The 21,068-nt window shown below is 42.4% G+C and overlaps 1 protein-coding gene across 6 annotated transcripts in view; it reads right to left on the bottom strand.

The window, feature by feature from the left end:
* arfgef1 (ADP-ribosylation factor guanine nucleotide-exchange factor 1 (brefeldin A-inhibited)) overlaps positions 1-21,068 on the bottom strand; it is a 49,121-nt gene that overhangs the window by 7,078 nt on the left and 20,975 nt on the right. For 4 of the 6 annotated variants that reach the window (XM_058376433.1, XM_058376435.1, XM_058376434.1 and 1 more), the window contains exons 6-27: positions 20,951-21,004; positions 16,344-16,623; positions 15,428-15,544; positions 15,039-15,226; positions 12,972-13,105; positions 10,524-10,758; positions 10,037-10,136; positions 9,490-9,629; positions 9,303-9,411; positions 7,141-7,342; positions 6,253-6,364; positions 5,366-5,571; positions 4,367-4,451; positions 4,012-4,177; positions 3,576-3,727; positions 2,420-2,548; positions 2,052-2,210; positions 1,720-1,864; positions 1,418-1,508; positions 1,296-1,336; positions 577-746; positions 308-459 (exon numbers count right to left, since the gene is read on the bottom strand). In XM_058376433.1, coding sequence (XP_058232416.1) covers positions 308-459; positions 577-746; positions 1,296-1,336; positions 1,418-1,508; positions 1,720-1,864; positions 2,052-2,210; positions 2,420-2,548; positions 3,576-3,727; positions 4,012-4,177; positions 4,367-4,451; positions 5,366-5,571; positions 6,253-6,364; positions 7,141-7,342; positions 9,303-9,411; positions 9,490-9,629; positions 10,037-10,136; positions 10,524-10,758; positions 12,972-13,105; positions 15,039-15,226; positions 15,428-15,544; positions 16,344-16,623; positions 20,951-21,004 — 3,167 coding nt within the window. The remainder of the gene's footprint in view (positions 1-307; positions 460-576; positions 747-1,295; positions 1,337-1,417; positions 1,509-1,719; positions 1,865-2,051; positions 2,211-2,419; positions 2,549-3,575; positions 3,728-4,011; positions 4,178-4,366; positions 4,452-5,365; positions 5,572-6,252; positions 6,365-7,140; positions 7,343-9,302; positions 9,412-9,489; positions 9,630-10,036; positions 10,137-10,523; positions 10,759-12,971; positions 13,106-15,038; positions 15,227-15,427; positions 15,545-16,343; positions 16,624-20,950; positions 21,005-21,068) is intronic. The other 2 variants (XM_058376437.1, XM_058376438.1) reach the window with 1 other exon arrangement.

Genomic DNA, 21,068 nt, shown 5'->3' with positions numbered 1-21,068 from the left:
AGACTAGGAAGCGTATTCAGAGTCAGCAACTTAAGTCCAAAATTGATGCTGATGCTTAGAGAGAGAATGTTAGATGGATTCATTTACGACTGCTGACATCCAAAAATGTCTCCTCACCATTTCAACCGTCCGACTTTGTTAAATTATGGCACATTTTTTAGAAATGCGCTTATTACCAGCCTCAGTTTAGGTGCAACAGATCCCTGTGTATCAGCTGCTACTCCAGAAAGAGCATGTTAACCCAAAACCACTGCTAATTCTGACTTGTAAATAAGTCCAGCGATAAGACCGAGTGCACGGTGGTCACCTGTTCTTTTTCATGATGTGCTCAAACGGCCTCAAGAAATCCTTCTGAAATCTAAAATTGGCCAGTTCTCCTTTCTCCAAAAACTTCATGGATAACTGCCGGAGCGAATCCACAGCGAAGATAGCCACATCCTCATTGGGATTACAGCCCACCTGAGTGGAAAGCATGACGAGAGAGAACTTCAACACATATCTCTTCTACTCTCAGGACTCGAAAGGCGCCTAAACAAACAAGAGAAAGAAACGTTTATGAATCTATTCGAATCTGACCTTGTTGAAATGATCTCCTATCACTTCCCAGATCCTGGACCATTGGAGCCTGATGCGGCCCATGTTGTAGTAGGAAATCTCCACAATCTTCTGCAGGCTGAACATGCGCGGGTGGGTCGGAGAGGCCAGCTCGTCCATGGACACAGCACACAGCCAACGCACAAAATCGACTGCAAAAAAAAAACTTAGATTTAGATTTCTACACACAGAGTTTCTGATGATTCATTACAGTTTATTTACTGGTACTATATCTGACGGAAAAACATAAATATACAGAGTTGGCAATTAAGTAAGGAAAAATCTTAGACATATGCTCCAGCAACAACATAATTGTGCGTTTATGGACTTATTAATTGGCTAATCTTGTATCCTAATAGGACTTTAAATAGTGCTTGTGCAGATAGAAGTAGTTATATGTAACTAAAAATACTTTTAGTGAGTGTCAATTGTACGAAACACACACCCAATTAGACTCATCTATTCACTTCAAATTTATTTCTATAGCAATATTAACAAAGGACACCTTGTCTCATACTTTTCCAGTTAGGTGCAATTTGCTTCCAATAACTCACAAATATTTCTTGAACAATTAATATTCATTGGATTAAACTGTAGAGCTTTTACAGAGAACTGACTGCGTTTAATCATAAAGAGGTGTTTTTTTGACTGGCAGTGTAGTTATATCTAATATATAATATAATATATAGTCATTTACTCACCTATAGCATTGCCATCCAATCTAGTGGATCCTGTGAATATCCTAATAAAAAGAAAAATCAAGGTCAATCAGAAAGGAGGGGTGTGCCCTAATGTGAAAGCTACAGTAAGACAAGACCTGTACCTGTCCACAGCAACCACTACACTCTGAGAGCTGGTCTCGCCGATGGATTCTTGAATGCTAGCAATCTGCTTCCGGTCCACATTCCCCCCAACTCAAAACAAAGCAAAAGGATATGAATATATGTTGTGCATATAGAAAGAATAAAACACTTGGGGGTATGCGGTCAAAGAATAAATCAATACTGGGGTGTGTGATGTAGCCTGGTGCAAAACATGACCTGGTTTCATTAAATAATACATGCAGCACTACAGGTGATGACTAGTGTTTCTATCATAACTATGTGGACATTCTGGTGGACTGACCGAGGCCCAGATACTCGTCTTGGCTCTGCTCTTTGGTGCTGGTGATGAAGCCCTCTTTGCCCCGAACGGTCCCGGATATGTAGCGAGCCTTCACCCCTGTGCCAATAAGCTGGGCCAGTTCTAACTGACTAATGCACTTCATAATCTACAGGGGAAAAAAAAACACACACACACTTCTTCATACACCGATCAGGCATAACATTATGACCACTGAGAGGTGACGTGACCAACACAATATTAAGCAGGTGGTCATAATGTTATGGCTGACTGGTGTAAGTATGCATTATATAGCAGAATACGCCTCTTGAGCTAGGAGGTCATGCAAAGCTCACCTCATGCCACGAGTTTCCTAGGTAATTCCCATCAGTGTGAGCCACCGTGATAAGTGTTTTGATTGTATCGATGTTCTTCTGCTTCATCTCTGTGATCCCAGAGCTGGCTGTGAGCAAGGTGAATCGAGCCAGGGCTTGCACGTACGCATCTCTCTCCAACTGGAACAAAAGCAAGATTCACAGCACTGCACATTTCGAGCGTCTCTCCATTCTCATTCCCGACCTTTGACACCTACTAGATGTCAAACAGTGCGACTGATTCAACTGCACTGCTAACTAGATTCAGGCCAGTAAGTGTCATGACACGACATTTAAAACGATGTAACCCGAAAGACCTTAAGGGAAGAGCAAAGATTAACAGCGTGTACCTGTATGGAGAAGATGCAGGCTATTCTGATGGCGCAGCGGATCCCCTCCAGGCACAGAGATGCTACCTCGGTGTCATCGCAGTCCTGCAGACCCACGCTGAAAGCAGCCAGGAACGGTGTCCAGGCCAGCTAGAGTGTAATTAAACGTATGATCAGTGAGACTGCTGGACGCTGTACAGACCCAAAATATACACAACACTGATGCAAGCTTTTGTAATTTCACAAGTAACATGACTGACACGCAATTAAGGGTGCCTCTTTATCATGATTGGCTGGTTGTTGGTAGTCCAGCTCACATTTCTTCTCATTTACAGAGACTGACATTTTGACATATCTGAGCATACAGTGCATTTTAAAAGGTTGCTTCTGCTTACTTCCACCGCATCTTAATCAAGGTGTCGTAAATTAAATTATGGTAATGTGACATTAAACAAAATAGACAGATATTTAAGCCACGGTATCATGCATTTATGTACTGAGTGGTAGCTTTAATAAACTCTATAATAAGCTCAGAAACCTCATGATTACTTTCTTAAGACTAAAAGAAAATCCAGGCGTAGAGCAAGACAAAGCCACTAGCAAGCTGGCATTTGAAGAAAATGTTACTGTCACCTTAAACTAATAAAAAGTTAATTTGATTAAACCCTCGCATGGAAATTCACTTGACATGAAAACGTGACAAGCCGGTGATATTTGCATCAGAAATTATAAGCCCCTGTCAGGTCCCGATATGTAAATGAACCAATTTAACAGGATAGCGGATGTAAGCGTGGGGTGGGGGGGGCTTTTCCGATCTGCATATTCATATCTAGATTTCCTGATGTGCTTCTACTATCTAACACTACAAGGATTTATTAGTCAAATATATGCATTAAAATATATGCTTTGTTTTTAGTATCACAGGCCAGATTTGTAGCATATGCTAGAGAGTCTGGTTCAATCGGTCATGGACAAGAACCGCCTACTTTCACGGAAAAAATAGACATGATGTCCAGCTTTGTCCTGTAGCTTCTGGGCAACGTCTTGCTCTAAACATTTCTGTCTGTGTACTGGTGCACAGGAAATGCAGGGAGCAAATGAATACTAGACAGCACAAATACCAGAAGTGATATCAGACTCTTAGAGGGTTGTGGGTTGAGACCAGTGTGTTTTATACCTTAAACATAGGCCTGACGTGCTCCAGGTGGGTGGCGCTGGTGAACGGAGCCTGAACGTGGCTGACCGCCTCCATCAGGGCCTTAGCTGTCTTCGCCATCTGCTCCATTTCCACGTTGTACAGAAGCCGCCTCTGTTTCTCGCTGGCCACGCCTGTTTCAAACAGCAGCGCAGAGGGTCATCTTTCTGACCCGACCTCAGAGCAGTGTCGGGTTCAGAGTAATAATAAGCTTTATAATGGCATTATAATTATAACGCACTGAAATTCTAGAATAAACAACAATAAACTATTTTACATTCATAGCTGAACATTACATCCTGACTTGTGACATCATTTCCATTTACTCTGCAATACTCATGGCTCTAATATCATCTCCGACACGCTCTGTTCAGGCATCATGATTCAACTTTTTCATAGTGCCAAGTGCTAATCTCACTTTGTTTATTAGATTTGAGCGGCAACTCCTTCGTCTCCTTCATAGATATCTTCTTCCCTGCGATTTCATTGTAGATGGATGACAAATAGTCCTCCGGCAAATCTTTACTGTCATTGATCCCTCTATTCATCATTATGTATTGCTCTTTTGTCATTTTATTCTTCACCTGTTCAAAGAAGGAAACAGAAACACGACACAGTAACCCATGCAGTACGTTTCGGAAAAGAACCTGTTACCCCTGATTTATATACCCCTGAACCTTTACATTGTAAGTCACATATCTGCTGGGAACCATTTAGTGCAGCAGCATATAGAGTTAGTAAACTGGTATCAGCAGACATAGTGACCCACTCACCTGTGGACTATGAAGGTCTGTCGTCAACATGATGATTGAATAAGCGAGGACATACGCTGTGTCTGCACTCGCAAACAGGGTTTGTCTACAAAATAAACAGAGATATAACTCGTCAGAGTCTAGTAAAGGAGGTGTGGTCTCTGTCGCTGTCAATCTAGTAAAGGAGGTGTGGTCTCTGTCGCTGTCAATCTAGTAAAGGAGGTGTGGTCTCTGTCGCTGTCAATCTAGTAAAGGAGGTGTGGTCTCTGTCGCTGTCAATCTAGTAAAGGAGGTGTGGTCTCTGTCGCTGTCAATCTAGTAAAGGAGGTGTGGTCTCTGTCGCTGTCAATCTAGTAAAGGAGGTGTGGTCTCTGTCGCTGTCAATCTAGTAAAGGAGGTGTGGTCTCTGTCGCTGTCAATCTAGTAAAGGAGGTGTGGTCTCTGTCGCTGTCAATCTAGTAAAGGAGGTGTGGTCTCTGTCGCTGTCAATCTAGTAAAGGAGGTGTGGTCTCTGTCGCTGTCAATCTAGTAAAGGAGGTGTGGTCTCTGTCGCTGTCAATCTAGTAAAGGAGGTGTGGTCTCTGTCGCTGTCATTCTAGTAAAGGAGGTGTGGTCTCTGTCGCTGTCATTCTAGTAAAGGAGGTGTGGTCTCTGTCGCTGTCATTCTAGTAAAGGAGGTGTGGTCTCTGTCGCTGTCATTCTAGTAAAGGAGGTGTGCCCTTTGTACCTGTCAATCTTGTGAAGGAGGTGTGGTCTATGTTACTGTTAATCTAGTAAAGGAGGTGTGGTCTCTCTCCCTGTCATTCTAGTAAAGGAGGTGTGGTCTCTGTCCCTTCAATCTAGTAAAGGAGGTGTGGCCTCTATACCTTACAATCTAGTAAAGGAGGTGTGTTCTATGCATCTGTCAATCTAGTAAAGGTGGTGTGGTTTCTTTCTCTGTCAGTTAATAAAGGAGGTGTGGTCTATGTATCTGTCAGTCTAGTGAAGAAATATAGAGATCCGAATCCTCTAATCTCGTACCGCTGGTTGCACTCTAAATATCTAGCAGCAAATTTCTCCATGAGACGATCGATTTTCTGGGCTTCTCCAGGGAGCCGGAAGCCCTCGAGGAACAGGCGCAGAGCCGAGACAAAGTCCTTCCCTTGGAAGTCCATTTGGTCCACATAAGCATACATCACTTCTTTGTTGAAGCGATCATTGTCTCCCAGAAACTCTCCAGCTTGGACCTGAGAAGAAGACAGAGAAATTAACTATGTATTAATTCAGTCTCTAAAATGCGTGAGGCAATCAGATATATACAAACACATCTGTAATCCAGATGATGGATCAGTTCAAAATTAATTAGCAATAGAATGAAAATTTTGCCTTTTCTGTGGATGTGACATGATGGTATTTTATTCTTTTCACAATATTTTTTCCTTCAAAACCTGAAACGCATATTATCAATCAATTAGCTTTCTTTGATAGCTTAGAAAACCCTTAAACGTGCATTTATTACTGATTTGTATTGGTGTTAACAGACAGAATTAACAGTGTAGAACAGCCTTTAAACTCTTCATTCGCTTCATTTACTGAGCAATAAACGACACTCAGCTCTATATTCACACTACTGATGAACATAATGTGATAAATACACATCTTGGCACCGACTCTCGAGGCTCAGGATTGGCGCTGATGAGCTCTTGTTTCAGAGCAAATGCTAAGAGAGCTCTTTCACACACTCCATGACCGTACGGAGAGGCTCTTAAGGCCTAACAAGTGCGCAACTGCTGAAACAAGCGCTAACACTCACCCAAATCATTGAGCTCTTTTTGAAATGGTAACTTTTGGGTGAATTCATCAGGATGAGTAGTGTTTCTTGGTTTCCTACTGTTATTAACTACCGCTATCGGCAGAAGAGAGCTCACCGAATCCAGCCTTTCCTCCTGATGTAAGAACTGAGCGATGTCCTCGGGCGTGGTTCCCAGCATGCCTTGCTCCTGCAGATACTGGATGCCTCTCTTTGGTTTTTTGTTGAACCTTTAACACAAGCGAACACACCAAAATATCACCATAAAACTCCTGGAGTGATGAATACACAGACACACATACAGATTGAACTACATTTTGCTTGAGTGCTTTTGTCTTTCCACACCAGACAGAGGCGTTTTATAAGAAATAAAATACCTGGGAATGTGCTATTATAGGAAAAGAATCAATGACAGTGGATAAAAGTGAATAATATTCACTATATAGGCAAATGTTTTGGGACACCCATCCACATCATTAAATTCAGGTGTTGTTTTTCAGGGGTTGGACTCGGCCCCTTAGTTCCAGTGAAAGGAACTCTTAATGCTTCAGCTATATACCAAGACATTTTGGACAATTTCCTTCCTGATCCAACATGACTGCACACCAGTGCACAAAGCAAGGTCCATAAAGACATGGATGAGTGAGTTTGGTGCGGAGGAACTTGACTGGCCTGCACAGAGTCCTGACCTCAACCCCATAGAACACCTTTGGAATGAATTAGAGCGGAAACTATGCGCCAGGACTTCTCGGTCAACATCAGTGCCTGACCTCAAAAATGCACTTCTAGAGGAACGGTCAAAAATCCCCTAAAAAAAACACTCCTAAACTTTGTAGAAAGCCTTCTCAGAAGAGTAGAAGTTGTTATAGCTCCATATTACATTCATGTGCATATAAAGGCAGACGTCCAAAAACTTTTGGCAATATAGTGCATGTTTGTTTGGTGTGTTTTTTTAAACCAGCTTGCATACAATGCAATGAAACCTTAAGGTCTGGCGTTAGCTTACAGGTCTATGCCTTGCTCAATGATCTCCTTCTGCTGTTTGAGCACTTCGAACTGCTCTGGATTATCGGTGCCGGACATCTGCGTACTGTAGCTGCCGATGCCTGAGGAAGCTGTGGAGTCCAGAGAGTTAATGCTGCCATAGCGGTTAATGGTCTCTGGGTGCTTGGACTCGTTGGCCTCCTGCTCAGAAGGCTTCTCCTGACCTGAGAGAGAGAGAGAGAGAGAGAGAGAGAGAGACACAGAGAGACAAAGAAATGCACAGTGAGAGAGATGAATCCAGGTCTCTGTGGTACAGAGAGAAGGGAGAGGGAGAGAGGAGGCAGTTTGATTCATTAGGGCTGTAAAGTGTGTTGCTGTATAGCGGCTCCTCACACTCTGCTGTCTGTATGGGGTTACAAAAGGTTATTCAGATTGTGGATGAGACAAAGAAACTCAAAACAGACCACAAGAGCCAGATAAAGGTCTTGCAAACCAGGCCAGCAGAGAGAGAGAGAGAGAGAGAGAGAGAGTAGGAAAGACAATGTTCCATGTCGGATCTGATTACACGTAGGAAACTCTTTAAAACATTCAGCACAGAGCCGTCACAGTAATGTGAGAGCGCATGTTGCTTTCTCAGAGCACAGGGAGAGAGCAGAGACACGCTGCTGCTCACAGACTAACACTTACTTCCTCTAGAGGGACTGAAATTCTCTGTTTCCCATCACACAATGCCACAACACTAAACCCATGTAAGCTTTGAGGGGCAAACCCTGACATCATAATCAACACAGTAGCTGTACACAGATGCACTGATTTGTAAACATCTTAAAGCTGCGTGAGATTATTTCATTCATTTCTTCTTTTATGTATAAATAACATTTATGTTTAATAAAAATGTTTTTTTGCCAACTGATTGCAGATATTCTTTCCAGTTTATTCAGTGTGTTGATGTGATATCAGTAAATTATTCATTTGGGCAAATGAGGCTTTGTCTAATGAAATATAGATAAATCTGCATACTTAATACGACCAAATGTCCTTTCATGTTGTTCAAATTAAAATGTTTATTTCGCTTTGATAAAGCTTTCAAGAAAATAAAGTAAATATTTTCCAGAAATCAAAAATAATGCTATGGACCAAGTGGGCTTCTATGAGCGTGTACAAATTTTCGACGCTTGCTAGGGTTTTCTTGCAACTCATTTCTAGATAGATAGATAGATAGACAGACAGACAAAAATGGACAGACAGATAAATAGACAGACAGTCAGACAGACAGATAAATAGACAGACAGACAGACAGATAGATAGATAGATAGTTCCAGAATTTTCCGAGATTTATAATCGCCTTATAATTACCAGAGATGTGTCCTACCTCTATGGACCACAAGGACCACAGCCAACTGGCTTCATGTCACTCTCTATAAGCATGATAATAACATTTCTAATACCGATATCTATTACGCTTTAATCTGACATAGCGTTGCTATAGCAACAAGGCTAGCTGACTCACAGCCGCTCGGTGAAATGCGTGCTCTTCCTTTCATGTGAGCCATGGAGAAAGAGACCGAGAACAAACGGCACGAGAGCAATGATGAAGCCGGCGGTGATTGGTGTTATCAAGCAAAAGAGAAATAAAAATATTGTATCCACTAGGTTTTCCTGCACTTCATAACAAGATCTGATAGAAGGGTTATTGCTTAGGAACGAATGAACGGAGAAGAGGAAAAAACAAAACAATGCATTGTATATCTGCACTGTCTGGGGAGAGAGGGCAACCGGGCAAAAAACCAACAGATAAGAAGCCACTGATCCTCGCTAAACTCGCAGTCTGTGTGCTCCGTCGTTTAGGGCTATTTGTGCTTCCCCTGATTAGCGAGAGCTCCTGGGTTTGTTTGATTAAGATGGCAAGCTCGCCACAGGCACTGCTGAGATCATTTCCTGTATTTGCTCTGAGATACTGGATATTCCTCCATACACAGGCTGTAAGAAATTCGGTATGAAACTAAATGGAGAAGAAAACTGACCATTGAAAACCTGCACATTTTTAAACACACACACACGTTAAGGCTCAACGTTTTTCCCTCCACTTAACCCGCTAATAGATACACGAGGAATTTTCATTCAAACAGAGATGACTGGAAATGACAGGAGGATATTTAGAGTCGTGGAAGGGGAGGAGCTTACCGAGACTGGTCTGAGAGTTAGGATTCACGTACTGGTCCTTACTCCACTCCACCATGCACTTGAGGATTGAGACGAGACACTCCAGACCCTTCTTCCTCAGAGTCAGCTCCTGTAGTTCAGGGTAGACTCAGACGTATTAACGTATTATTCAAAACATATGATAACTGTACGAAAGGATTAGATTTACCTGCGGCGGGGTCGTGCCCAGTTCGTGGCCCCCTCTGCCCTGTGCGATCTTGGACAGGTCGTTCACCAACCTCTCGAATATATTAGCAGCGTTCAGGTCACAGTCATAATTCACATAGATGTCCACTACACTCTGGGCATCTGTGAAACAATGGACACGGGATATTCTAGTTATAGAAAACAAATTCAGACATTATTCTATGGCACAAGATAAGTTCTCGTTTTACAGTCATCAGAGCAAAGTGGGTGGGGCTGGGGTGATGCAATAGAATTAAGCAAAGTTTCATGCATGAGAGCTGAAGCAATGAGGCAAGTACCAATGGAAGAGATGAACAGTAAGGCTCAGGATACTTGATACGCTATATTGCCAAAAGTTTTGGGACACCCCTCTAAATCATTGAATTCACAAAAACCTTGCACTGTTGCTGTATAAACATCCATGGCATTTTCTTAACTGTAACCATGGCAACCGGCTGTAAACACGAGTCGGGGGGGGGCTTTGGGGGGGGGGGGTCAGCGACCGTTGTGGTTTGTGCGACGTTTCGTACCTGCGCATATTCTGGTGAGCGTCTGGATGACCATCCACTTGTGGTCGTATGAGCTTGTGGACGTCTCGAGGATGTACAGGAAAATCTCTTTAAAGAAGACCTGCGGTGAAGAGAAGCATAGAGAACGACTACAGAGACTTACAGCATCGGGCATGAGGACGTTTAATAAATTAACAGCATCAACTCGTGAGCAAAAAAAAAAAAAAGGAGGAATATTGTTTTCACAGCAAGTGGTACGGCTATAAATTCCGCTGAATAAAAGGGGGATGGTGATTAAATCCTCAACAGCCTGATTTGGTATGACTGAGAGTATTTCACACTCTCTCACGCACACACACACACACACACACACACACACACACAGTCTGGAACTGAATTACAAGCTGCCACAATACACCAGACGCAGATAAATCCACACTGTCAGCAGGTTAATAGCAGCAGGGGAGAGCTGCATGCTTCATGAGGCATAGAGAGCTGCACTCTGTACCTCGATCTGCATTTTCAGGTGGGTTTTGAAGTTGGACAGGAGCGTGAGGAAGATGGACAGGGAGAGCTCGAAGACCTCGGGGACGGATGAGACGCCGTTTTTGGACAGCGCCACGCAGAGGTACTGCTTGATGGCGTTGATGAACATCTCGTTGGTCTTGAAGATGGGGCCTGCATTCTGCAGGATGGAGAGCAGCAGCTGCAGCGAAAGCACTTTAGAGCGCAACTCGTGGGATCTGGATTGGAGAAAAAGGAGGGAAAACAACAGAACAGGCGCTGATTCATTTCTGCTTTACAAAATCATCTTTAATCCTCCCTGAACAATTTCAAATCAATTTCAGAATAAATGATTCGTATAATAAACAATTCTCGAATGAAATTCACGATAATGTCAATTACCCACACTGCTGTTTGACTACCCTCTGTGCGAGCGGGATTTAGCCCTCGCTTCTAATCTATTTAAAGAGTGCGATGCGGCGGCGCTTTAGTGCTTTAGTCTGTCTGGCTCTCTTCGCTCCTCATCTGTTCATTCCGTCGCATTCGTCATTTCCTAGATCGCTAACTAGCTGAGCCGAGCCGTTTATAACTCAGTGTTGTTTAGCTGAAAAACCATCATTGCATATTATTATTATTATTATTATCAAATACTGGGCCATTTTCTGGGATTCCGAGGCCTTGGATATCTCATATGCATGACTCATGGGAAAAATAAAACTCTGGCATCAAGCAATAAAAAAAGATTTCACTATGCACATTATCTGGGTGGAGCTTGTCTGCTAAGAACAAAACATTAGCGTATTTAACAGCGCAGCACTCCATTCTGAGATGAACAGTCACCAGGAGTCTTTCAAAGTCTTCAGTCTAGGCTGAAAGTGCTGAAAAAAACTTTACTCTTAAATGGCCATTATAGACAGGACCGACTGAAGTTATTTCAAGTGCGTCCCGAATGACTGTTATTTTTCGACACCTACTGAGGAAGAACACTTCAGGGTCCTCATTATAGAGGGTGTAGTCGAAGCCGACTGCAGTCACATCTATAGCTCCTGAATAAAGCAGGTAGAGCGCTAAATACCTCCTGTGAACAGTTCTCCAGGAAAAGTCCTTAATAGACGTGCTATAGAAGTTTCTGAGCCCGAGTGGGCGGCTGAAGCATTAAGCGTTAACCTTTGCAGTCATACCCTGAATACAAACATCAAACTTTAGGTTCTTTCCAAGGCTTCCACCTCCTCTCGGTTTTGACAAACAGACAAGCAATTAATCTGGCGCTGAGAAAGTATCGATTCATTTCGAGGATAAATAAGCGCTCTCTGCGGTACATTAAATCTAAACAAAAGCCAGAAATGAATCGTATGAATAGCGAGACAAGACAGCTGCGTGAAAATGGTAAAGCGGCTGCATTCACAGCCTCATTAAAACCTCCTCTGCTAAGCAATAAGGCTTAACACCTTATTAACACACTTCTGAAAGCATATACGGGCGTCGCCGTATCACTGTGGGAAATCTCTGGTGCATGCAAATCAAAGAGCACGCCAGCTTTCTGATGTAAATCTGCAGAGGTGAAAGAACGCTCTGACTTTCAAACATGGGGGGGGCAGAAAAAATCAATGCAAGCATCTTCCTTTTTCCCTGCCTGTCTCTGATGACATGGAGGCCAATTTACTCAGTAGGGTTTATGGGTTTAAATATAAGCCAGTTCCTCCGGGATTTGGTGGGTTTGTGATCGCAGACGTTTGGAATTTTTCATGATTACAGCAGATTTCGGCCGAGACGCATAGTGTGACATCATCAGGGTCTGGAATGATGGAAAGACGCATGCGCAGGAAAAATAATCAACGGCAGAGCTACTGCCCCCATCCTGAGGTCGACTTTTCCTATAACAAAACGTCCAGAAGTATTTTATTCCACTTACACTACAACGGTTTAACAGGAATTTTGGCATGAAAAATGGTGTGATGGTGCACTTTTTATCCATTTCTAGTTACATCCATTATCGCTTTATTGTCCTGTTATACGAGATATTTTTCTTCTCTCTAAAAAATGAATATGGAAAAAATGCATAAATTGCAAAACACTGAAACTGGAGACTTCCATAAATGTCTCCTCGCAGATAGCTTATATATATGATAGATAGATTATTCATATATATATATGTATAATCAATGAAGCAGAAACTTATTCCAAAGCTGCCGTTGTAGGAAATGAATCAAGAATTCAACAGCGCTGTGGTATATAACCAGAGATCGAGACCACCAGGATAACGACGGAATCAAATTACGGATGAAATCCTGTTAAGCAAGTCCTGCTGTCTTATTAGGATAATCTGATTCCCTCTCTGAATCCATATAGCCGACTATATCCGCCATTAAAAGGTTGATCTTTGATCAAATCTGCGTTTTCTTCAACAGGAAATGGCTTCCATACAGTGGATTTGCCCTTCAGGCTGGCTTACTTTGGATCGGGTGGACCGTCTGAAAGGGGCTTCATGGATAACTTGCAGAGCGAGCGGAACACCAGGAAGGCATCTTTTTGCAGGATGTGCGAGAACTTCGCACCCGGTGCAGGTCCTGCTGGAGCACCAGATTCCTGCAGCAAACAGAGAAAAGCATGGGAAGTGTTAAAAAATCTAATCAAATAAAAAAAGAAAAAGATGTGTTAATACTGGGATCATGGACTGCCAGAAAACTTTAGCACCATGGTTAATGATGTTGACACAAGCTGACTGACATTAGTATTATTGCCACATACCACAAATGCCACAAAGAATAATAAACATTATTTTACAAATTATAATAACTAATTATTTTATATATTTGTCACAATCTAGGTAAGTCATGCTTAAGGATACCTAGGGTAAAGGATACCTTAAGGCTAAAAGGTACCTAGGTTATACCTAAAAGATTTAAATTACGCTCAAACCAATATGCTATTCCAGTCTTTTATTGAATATTAATGTTACAGTTTAAGTGTTTAATTTCTCCTCTCAAGTCATTTTAAAAACCTTTTACCAGCCTTCTGGATTTTCTTCAATAATAAACACTTTGGAATGTCAGGTCAGTGTTTTCAGTTCGACGCTGAGAGTGGAAAGTTTTAAACAGACGTTTTAGCTCGGTGTGTGTAACGTCACTGTGCATGAAATTGCTAGCTATTGTAGAATTTGACTTGGAAATCAGACAGACCGGGATGTTTCGGCTCTGACGTGCCGTCTAGCGCAGCGTTGCCGAGGTACAGATGACATGCGGCAAGTGTGTGCACAATGCCGCTTGTGTTGCAGTTGCTTCTGCAAGCACATGCAAAAATAAATGCATCGGGCCGTAACACACCAGCCGTGGCGTGGGATATTTTCCTGTAACAGAACAACAACACTTCCCAATAGACAGGAAAACCAGTGCAAGGGATGTTTCTTTGGTTACACGTGTACAGTGGAACCTTGGCATACGAACGCCCTCCTTTCTGAATTTTTTTCTTAAGAAATGAAATTTTGCAAGAAATCTGCGTTAGCATACGAAGCATTTTCGGCATACGGACGAACCGAACTGAACGGCGGCTAAGTTGCGCGTACATCCGTGAGCCACTTAAAACTGTTTCAATGAAAAGCCAACCGTCAGCGAAGGCTGTTTGGAAAGACTCAACCCACGATACCAACGATGCCTTCGGCATGCTTTCAAAAACTAGGTGATTTTTCGGGCGTTTTTTTTTTTGTTTGGCTTGGGTGGTCTGTTCTATTTTTAGCCCAAGCTTGGTGGCACGACTTCCTGTGAGGACCCTTGACATGGAATGCTTGGCTTGGGTCAGTTCTTTCTAAGCAGCCATACACTACATATTGGTCATATTGCTTAATTGCTTTAAGTTAAGGGTTCTAAATAAACGGACCTTAATAATGGCATACTGTAATTTTTATACAGTTTCACAAATTAATTTAATATAAACATGAGCAAACTCATATTCAGCAACAATTAATATCTTAAATAAAAATAAATAAATAAAAACATGCAAATATCTTGAATATAGTCTATTTTTATAACATTAAAAAAAATATTTAATATTAATTTTCTTATTCTGTTGCGCTAATGTAATATAATTAGTAAAATGCTAAACATGCTTATATTTTATTTACTGTTATAGGAAAAAACAGATGAATATGACTATATTCAAGACATCTTGACTCACTAAGATATCATTTGTTGCAGCATGACACTGTGTGTGTGACTGAAATAAGTGTTAAATTCAATTCTAGCAAGGAAACGAGTAGAAGATGGAGTTTCACGCAGATCCGAGGTTATCTCTAGGGTCCTGCATGTTTCAGTGTTTTCTCCGCTCTGACACATGCATCGACTCAGGAAACGCTGATTATTAGATGATCTGGGTTTATCAAATGCAGGGCTAATGCTAAAAAGTGGGTCGTTATTTATAGAAACAGAAGATCAATAAGTGAAAATGTCAGTTGAGAATGATGAAAGTTGGGTTAGACACCCTTTGCATTTTGTCCAGTGGCCTGTGAGACACTTGGATGATTTACCTGAGTGTCGCTGGAGGAGACAGACAGTCTGTCGTCTGGCAGGGACGGAGTGAAGCTGGCAGAGATGGGCGTGCCAGGGATTCCGTTAGCGTGGACGTTCTCACTGTCGCTGCTCAGGCCACCTTCCTCCTCCAGCGATGTGGGCGTGGCCTCTGGCTCCACCTCCCCTCCTCCACTCTCCTTAGCATCTAAACACAAACAAAGGAAAAGGTCCATTAGTTTGGTTCGAGACAGATGTGTGAGAGAGCGTCGCCTGCTGTGCCACATGTTTATCGTCTTGAACTATATCCAAATCAGTACAAGAGCATCAAGCATCCTGAACACATTAAACACAGAAGCTCATGGTTTGGAGCGGATGTGGTTAAATCCAAGAGTGAGAGAGAGCTCACCTCCAGCCACAGTGTTGACCACCTCCTGCAGTATAGTCTGCACAATCTCCTGAGCTTTCTCCTCATAGTTCACACTCTCCTCTTCTTCAGGAGCTTGTGAGCCACGCTCGGCTGCACCTACAGAGGAAACCATGCGTCTGATCAACATCTCATCCTCTCCAGATGGAAGACCATCTATGTTTGAAAGGACCCCCCCCCTTCTCTCTATAATTGAAACCATTCCTCAATTGGTCCTTATTCCTAAAATGAAATGATTCCTATTTTTAGCTGCTTGAGAAATCAGTGTATGCATCTGAAACATACCATATACTGTATGTGCATATCTTTGTTCACACACCATCTGCTCCTCATTAAAGTGTTTGCACTTTCCTAACACACAGCTTTACCCGTAGTCTCTTATGACATTGCTGTGTGTGTGTGTGTGTTAAGACTTCTCAGTTACTTTAAAGAACTTTCACATCCAGCCTAGTTTTTAATTGGTATCAAATTTTTTTATTTTATTCATATTGGTTCTTTTTGCCTTTTATTGCACCGAAGGACAAAATCAGAAAGGGGCGGAGCTTAGAAACTGTTATTGAGAAACAGAAAGTGTTTCAATACTCGTATAAATGCATGTCAAAATAAGAGATATCAATTAAGTGCTGAGAAGCACGGCGGGTGTTAAATAATACATTTATAACTGGGTAGCTACATAAATAAATAATTTGTCCTTTGGCTCTCATTTTTGCGTGTTGCATTTCAGTTAGCAGCTTGGGAATGAAGGGGGGGGGGTTTCAATTATACATAACGACTTAATTATATAAAATGACATAATTAACTGGCAGTTTGATTCGTGTTTGAAATTTTCTGATGGAAAGAAAATAGAAAAGCAGCTTCATGAAGAAAGGAAGGTTAAACATCATGAAGAGATCTTTACTCTGTTCTGCTGCTGTGGCCTGGTCTGCTTCTGTCTGTTCGTTCTCTACAGGGCCGAAGTCTGAGCCGTTCTCAGGCTCCGGGCTCTCGTAGTGAGGCGATTCCCGCTCTGCCGTGCCGCCCTCTACCACTGACCCTCCGCTGATCTCCTGACCTGACGGGCTCTGGCTCTTGGCCGGAGTGTCTGGGAGCTGTTGTAGCTGTGGAGACTCGGGTTCCTGCTGGCTGAGCGGAGAATGCTGCCTGTGCCTCTCCCTCTCCATCTGCTTCGCCTCCTGGAGCTGAACACACACGCACATGAAAACACACAAGTGCTCTATTTAAAAACACACACACTCACTTCTGTTACCGCCTGGTAAACGGGTATTTATCATTCCCCTGGGCAAAGCCACGCTGTCGAGCATCCACTTCTCTTCTCTGCGCAGCAAGCAAACATCTGTGATCTCCAGCGAACGTGATCAAAAAACATCAAGAAAGAACTCAATATAAGCCTATATTTAGCACTGGGTTTTGTGGGGGAAATACGCAGCTCATCTACGTTCTCTGTCGATTGCATGCAGCTAAACTGATAAACTGGTCAAGAGCAGAGCAGTCATGCTTGATCTGATGGAGGGATGGAGCACAATTCTGCCTTCAGTCAATCGAACACGGATGAGTTTTTTATTGTGAAGTCCTAGTGGAGATGGCACTAATGAACAATGTTTGCCTAACGAGAGCCGAGTCGGAATGAACGAAATCCGTCTATACACCAGAGTAAAATAAGCTGCTCCTAATTGAAACGTTGATCCGATGTGAAATGGTGTCGAATTGTAATTAATCGGAGGCTCGGTTAAACGTAACCTTGTGAATTTGAAGTCTGTCTTTGTGAGTGTAAGCAACATGGCAACCACGTGGGAAGCTGTGAGAAAGGAGTTTACGGTACAGGCGTGAAATAAATAGCATTTCAAGGTTGGATAAGGAGAGAGTTAACTAGCACTCAAAAGCAGAATGCTAAGTATTCTTGTATTATGAGAAAAATTAAATATAAAGCAGTGTCTCCAGCCCTCCCACCCTGCTCCAGGGGCGCTCCATCATGGCTGACCCTGTTCTCTGACCCCAGCTCCCAAGGATGGGATATGCGAAGAAAGAATTATACTGTGCAGTAATGTATATGTGACAAACAAAGGCTACTTAACTTAAGTCGCTACGGTATAAGAGAAATAAATCGCAATAAGGCATTTACAGAAAAACAAACTAACCACACCATAATAAAACAGCTTGAATCCTGCTCCTATACTACGAGCCTTGCTACCCTTCCACCTGGTCTCCTGTACACACAGTATATCCACCTTCCTTCTCTCCATCATATCAGCCAGCTCTCTACGTTTCCCTGTCACAGTACCAACATTCAGAGTTCCTATTCTCAGTCCTACACTCTTACCTTTCCTCTTCTCTCTCTGTCTACGCACTCTCCTTCCTCCTCTACAAAAACAACAGTGTTTTATTCTGGTGCAAATTACAGTGTGCCACCCAAACTAGAATATTTCTCACTGGATTATGATACACCCATACATGGTTATGTATAATGTTGTGGCACATCCATGAGACAAGACAGTCCTTGTTTCCACTTATATTAAAGCTGCTATGAAGAGTTGCTTGTGTCATATTACTCCTTGTCTGAGAGTTGGAGACTCAAATGTCCGTTTACAGAAACGACACACATCTTTATATCTGTTTCTAGACAAGCTACAGAAGAACGTGTAAGCTGTTACCATAGAAACGATAACTATGTCTGGTCGAAAGGGATGCTTTCTCTAACAACACTACTGTAGCTGCACTGGAGTACTGGAGTATGGGGAAGAGGGCAGACAGGAGTGCGTTACACCGGAAACATCCAATTGTTTATCCTAACTTTTTTTTTTTGGCTTTTTATTGCCTGTATTAGACATATTTATTTTTAATTCCAATGCGTATTATTTTTAAATTGAATATTCCCTCTGTGTGGGCTAGCTGGGACAATTAGCTGTGAAGTGCGACTCGTGGTGTGAAGTGCTGGAGGTGTGGAGCGCGGTGAGAAGAGCAGCGTTTAATATGCAGCTCATGGAGGCTTCCATCCAACCCTTCCCCTGATCACCGCAAGCCTCCGTGCCTCAGACGGGCATTTAAACCTTCAGGAAATGTTTCATTACACATCACTGCAACTCGAAGGCCTGTTAGGCAGGAGATCACTCAAAAGGTTCAGAAACGGAATCATAGCCTTGGAAAAACTTTACGATATACGGGGTGTCTGAAAAGTCACGAGCCAATGAGAGCAGCAAGAAGAGCAAAAAAAAAATAGATAGATAGATAGACAGACAGACAGACAGACAGACAAAAACGGACAGATGGATAAATAGACAGATAGACAGATGGATAAATAGACAGATAGACAGACAGATAAATAGATAGGTAGACAGATAGATAGGTAGACAGATAGATAGGTAGACAGATAGATAGATAGATAGATAGATAGATAGATAGATAGATAGATAGATAGATAGATAGATAGATAGATAGATAGATAGATAGATAGATAGATAGAGTGAGGGAAATGAAGATATAATGCGACTGTGTTTTTTCATGGAACTTGCTGAACTCTACACTGTCCTGTTTTAAACCCAGAGATCGATAGCACCGAAACCTCGAAACCCACACGAGGTTCTTCGCTGCTCTTTAATGGTCAAGTAATCGGAGCCGCCATTTTTCTTGTCCTATTTGTTTTCGCCGCATTCCTTTTACTGCTTAAAGCACTTCTAGTGGTAAAGCCATGGTGGGAGCAAGTTATTTATTATTCATAAAGACCTGTGTGGAGTTTCTTACAAGGCTCAGTCAATCACATGCATCAAAAAAACCCCAGACGTTTCACTCTGTTCACAATCGCTGAAGCGTGAGGAAGTTCTGGGAATCCATAAAATGGGTCTATAAGATCATTTCAAACCTTAAGTTTAGGAGACTATAAATATATTTCACAAAGACATTACGGAAAGGATTGTGTTTATCGCAGAGATCATTGTTGTGTAATGAGGAAATCTGACTGAAGCTGTCTAAACGTGATTTCCTCACACAGTTAGATAAAGTCACAGACTTAACCCTAAATGCTTACTGAGCTTCCAAACAGATACTGAAGGGGCAGGAATGGGGTTTTTGACTCGCCTCGGCCATTCACAGTGACGCTAATGGACTGTGAGGTCAGGTATGGAGAATAGGCGCTTTAAATGCTTTAAAGTATATACGGTTGGCTACCTTCTCAGATAAGCACGTGTGAGACATCACCCTCCTGGTTGGTAGAGGTCATGTGATTGGGGACAGCTAGCGAGTTAGTAATTAGCAAATGACCCAGTAGGAACGTGGCAGCTTAGTGGTACCACATGCCAACAGGGATATGGTAGCTTAGTGTTTAAGGAGTTGGACTACTGCTCAGAAGGTTGTGAGTTTGAATCCCAGGTCCACCAACCCTGAGCAAAGACCCTTAACCCTCAATTACTCAATTGTATACAATGAGCTGAAGTGGCTCTGGATAAAGGCGTCTGCCAAATGTCAGGAAGTAAATGTGGCGAAAACTTTGAGAGACACATGAAAAAGTTAGAAACTGTATTAGAAATTTTTCTCTAGCACATACCTCATAAACTGCAATAGTGCCTTTCAAAGCATTTGTCCATTTCAGGGAGTGGAGAGACACTTTGCTACTACACAAATATTTAAAATCAACATCTCTGAAATGAGGCTCTAAAATAACACCATACTGAACACAACAGGAAGCGTTTTGATTTCCTCACCCGCTTCGATGACCTTCCTACTTCACTTAGCATGCTCCATGATCCTGATGCACGATATTGACCGTTTTAGACATGAGCTATATTTCAGAATGTGTGAAATTCTCATTAAAAACCTGGAGATGTGAAGTGTGGCGAGGGAAAAAAAACGAACCCAGCAGTGTTTATCAAGCCGCTCATGTTAACATGTCTTTGGGAAAAGGCTTGAGAATCCGATCGAGTGATGATCTCATTTCGCAAACCATTACACGAATCAATAGCGACACCACAGATTGGATTCTATTGCGATATCTGATCTAGTCATACGGTGTTGTGTGCACGAGGGGTCCGAGCTGTGCGATTCGTGTACGGTTTATGCAGCATGCTCATCCTCGTGAGTCACACTGATGTTGAGCTGCATAGAAGAAACGGAAGCCACTGGCTGCGATTATTATTAGTAATTAAAAAAAAACTAAAAAATCCGGGTTGGGGCGAAATGATGAGATGATCATGATCCCAGTGAGTCTAATACACGAGCCAGTCACTCGTCATCTGCATGCAGTCTAAACTCCACACACACACACGCTTTAAAAACACACCCTAGCGTCACGTCCGCACACTTCAGATATCAAACAACCGAAAACAAAGGCATCGTTTTGGACAGAAGAGAGAGACTGCAGGCAAAAAAATAAAAAGACACAGCAAGCACACATCAGATACAGAGAGAAAGAGAATGGAAAAAAGAGAGAGAGAAAGATGAAGCAGATGCACACACACACACACAAAAAAAAAAAGAATCAGATCAAGCAAACCCAAGGCAGACCCTCTTGCTCTTTACCTGACGGTCACGCTTTCTGGACGCCATAGACCAACTGATCTTGTGATTTGTAAGCTAGGGTTCGAAAAGAGGAAGAGGAGGAACAGGAGAAGGAGGAGGAAGAGCAGAAAGAGGCATC

Source organism: Hemibagrus wyckioides, linkage group LG23, assembly GCF_019097595.1.
Source record: "Hemibagrus wyckioides isolate EC202008001 linkage group LG23, SWU_Hwy_1.0, whole genome shotgun sequence".
Lineage (NCBI taxonomy): Eukaryota > Metazoa > Chordata > Actinopteri > Siluriformes > Bagridae > Hemibagrus > Hemibagrus wyckioides.
The sequence above is the reverse complement of the archived record's forward strand: the minus strand, read 5'-3'. Positions and strand labels throughout refer to the sequence as shown.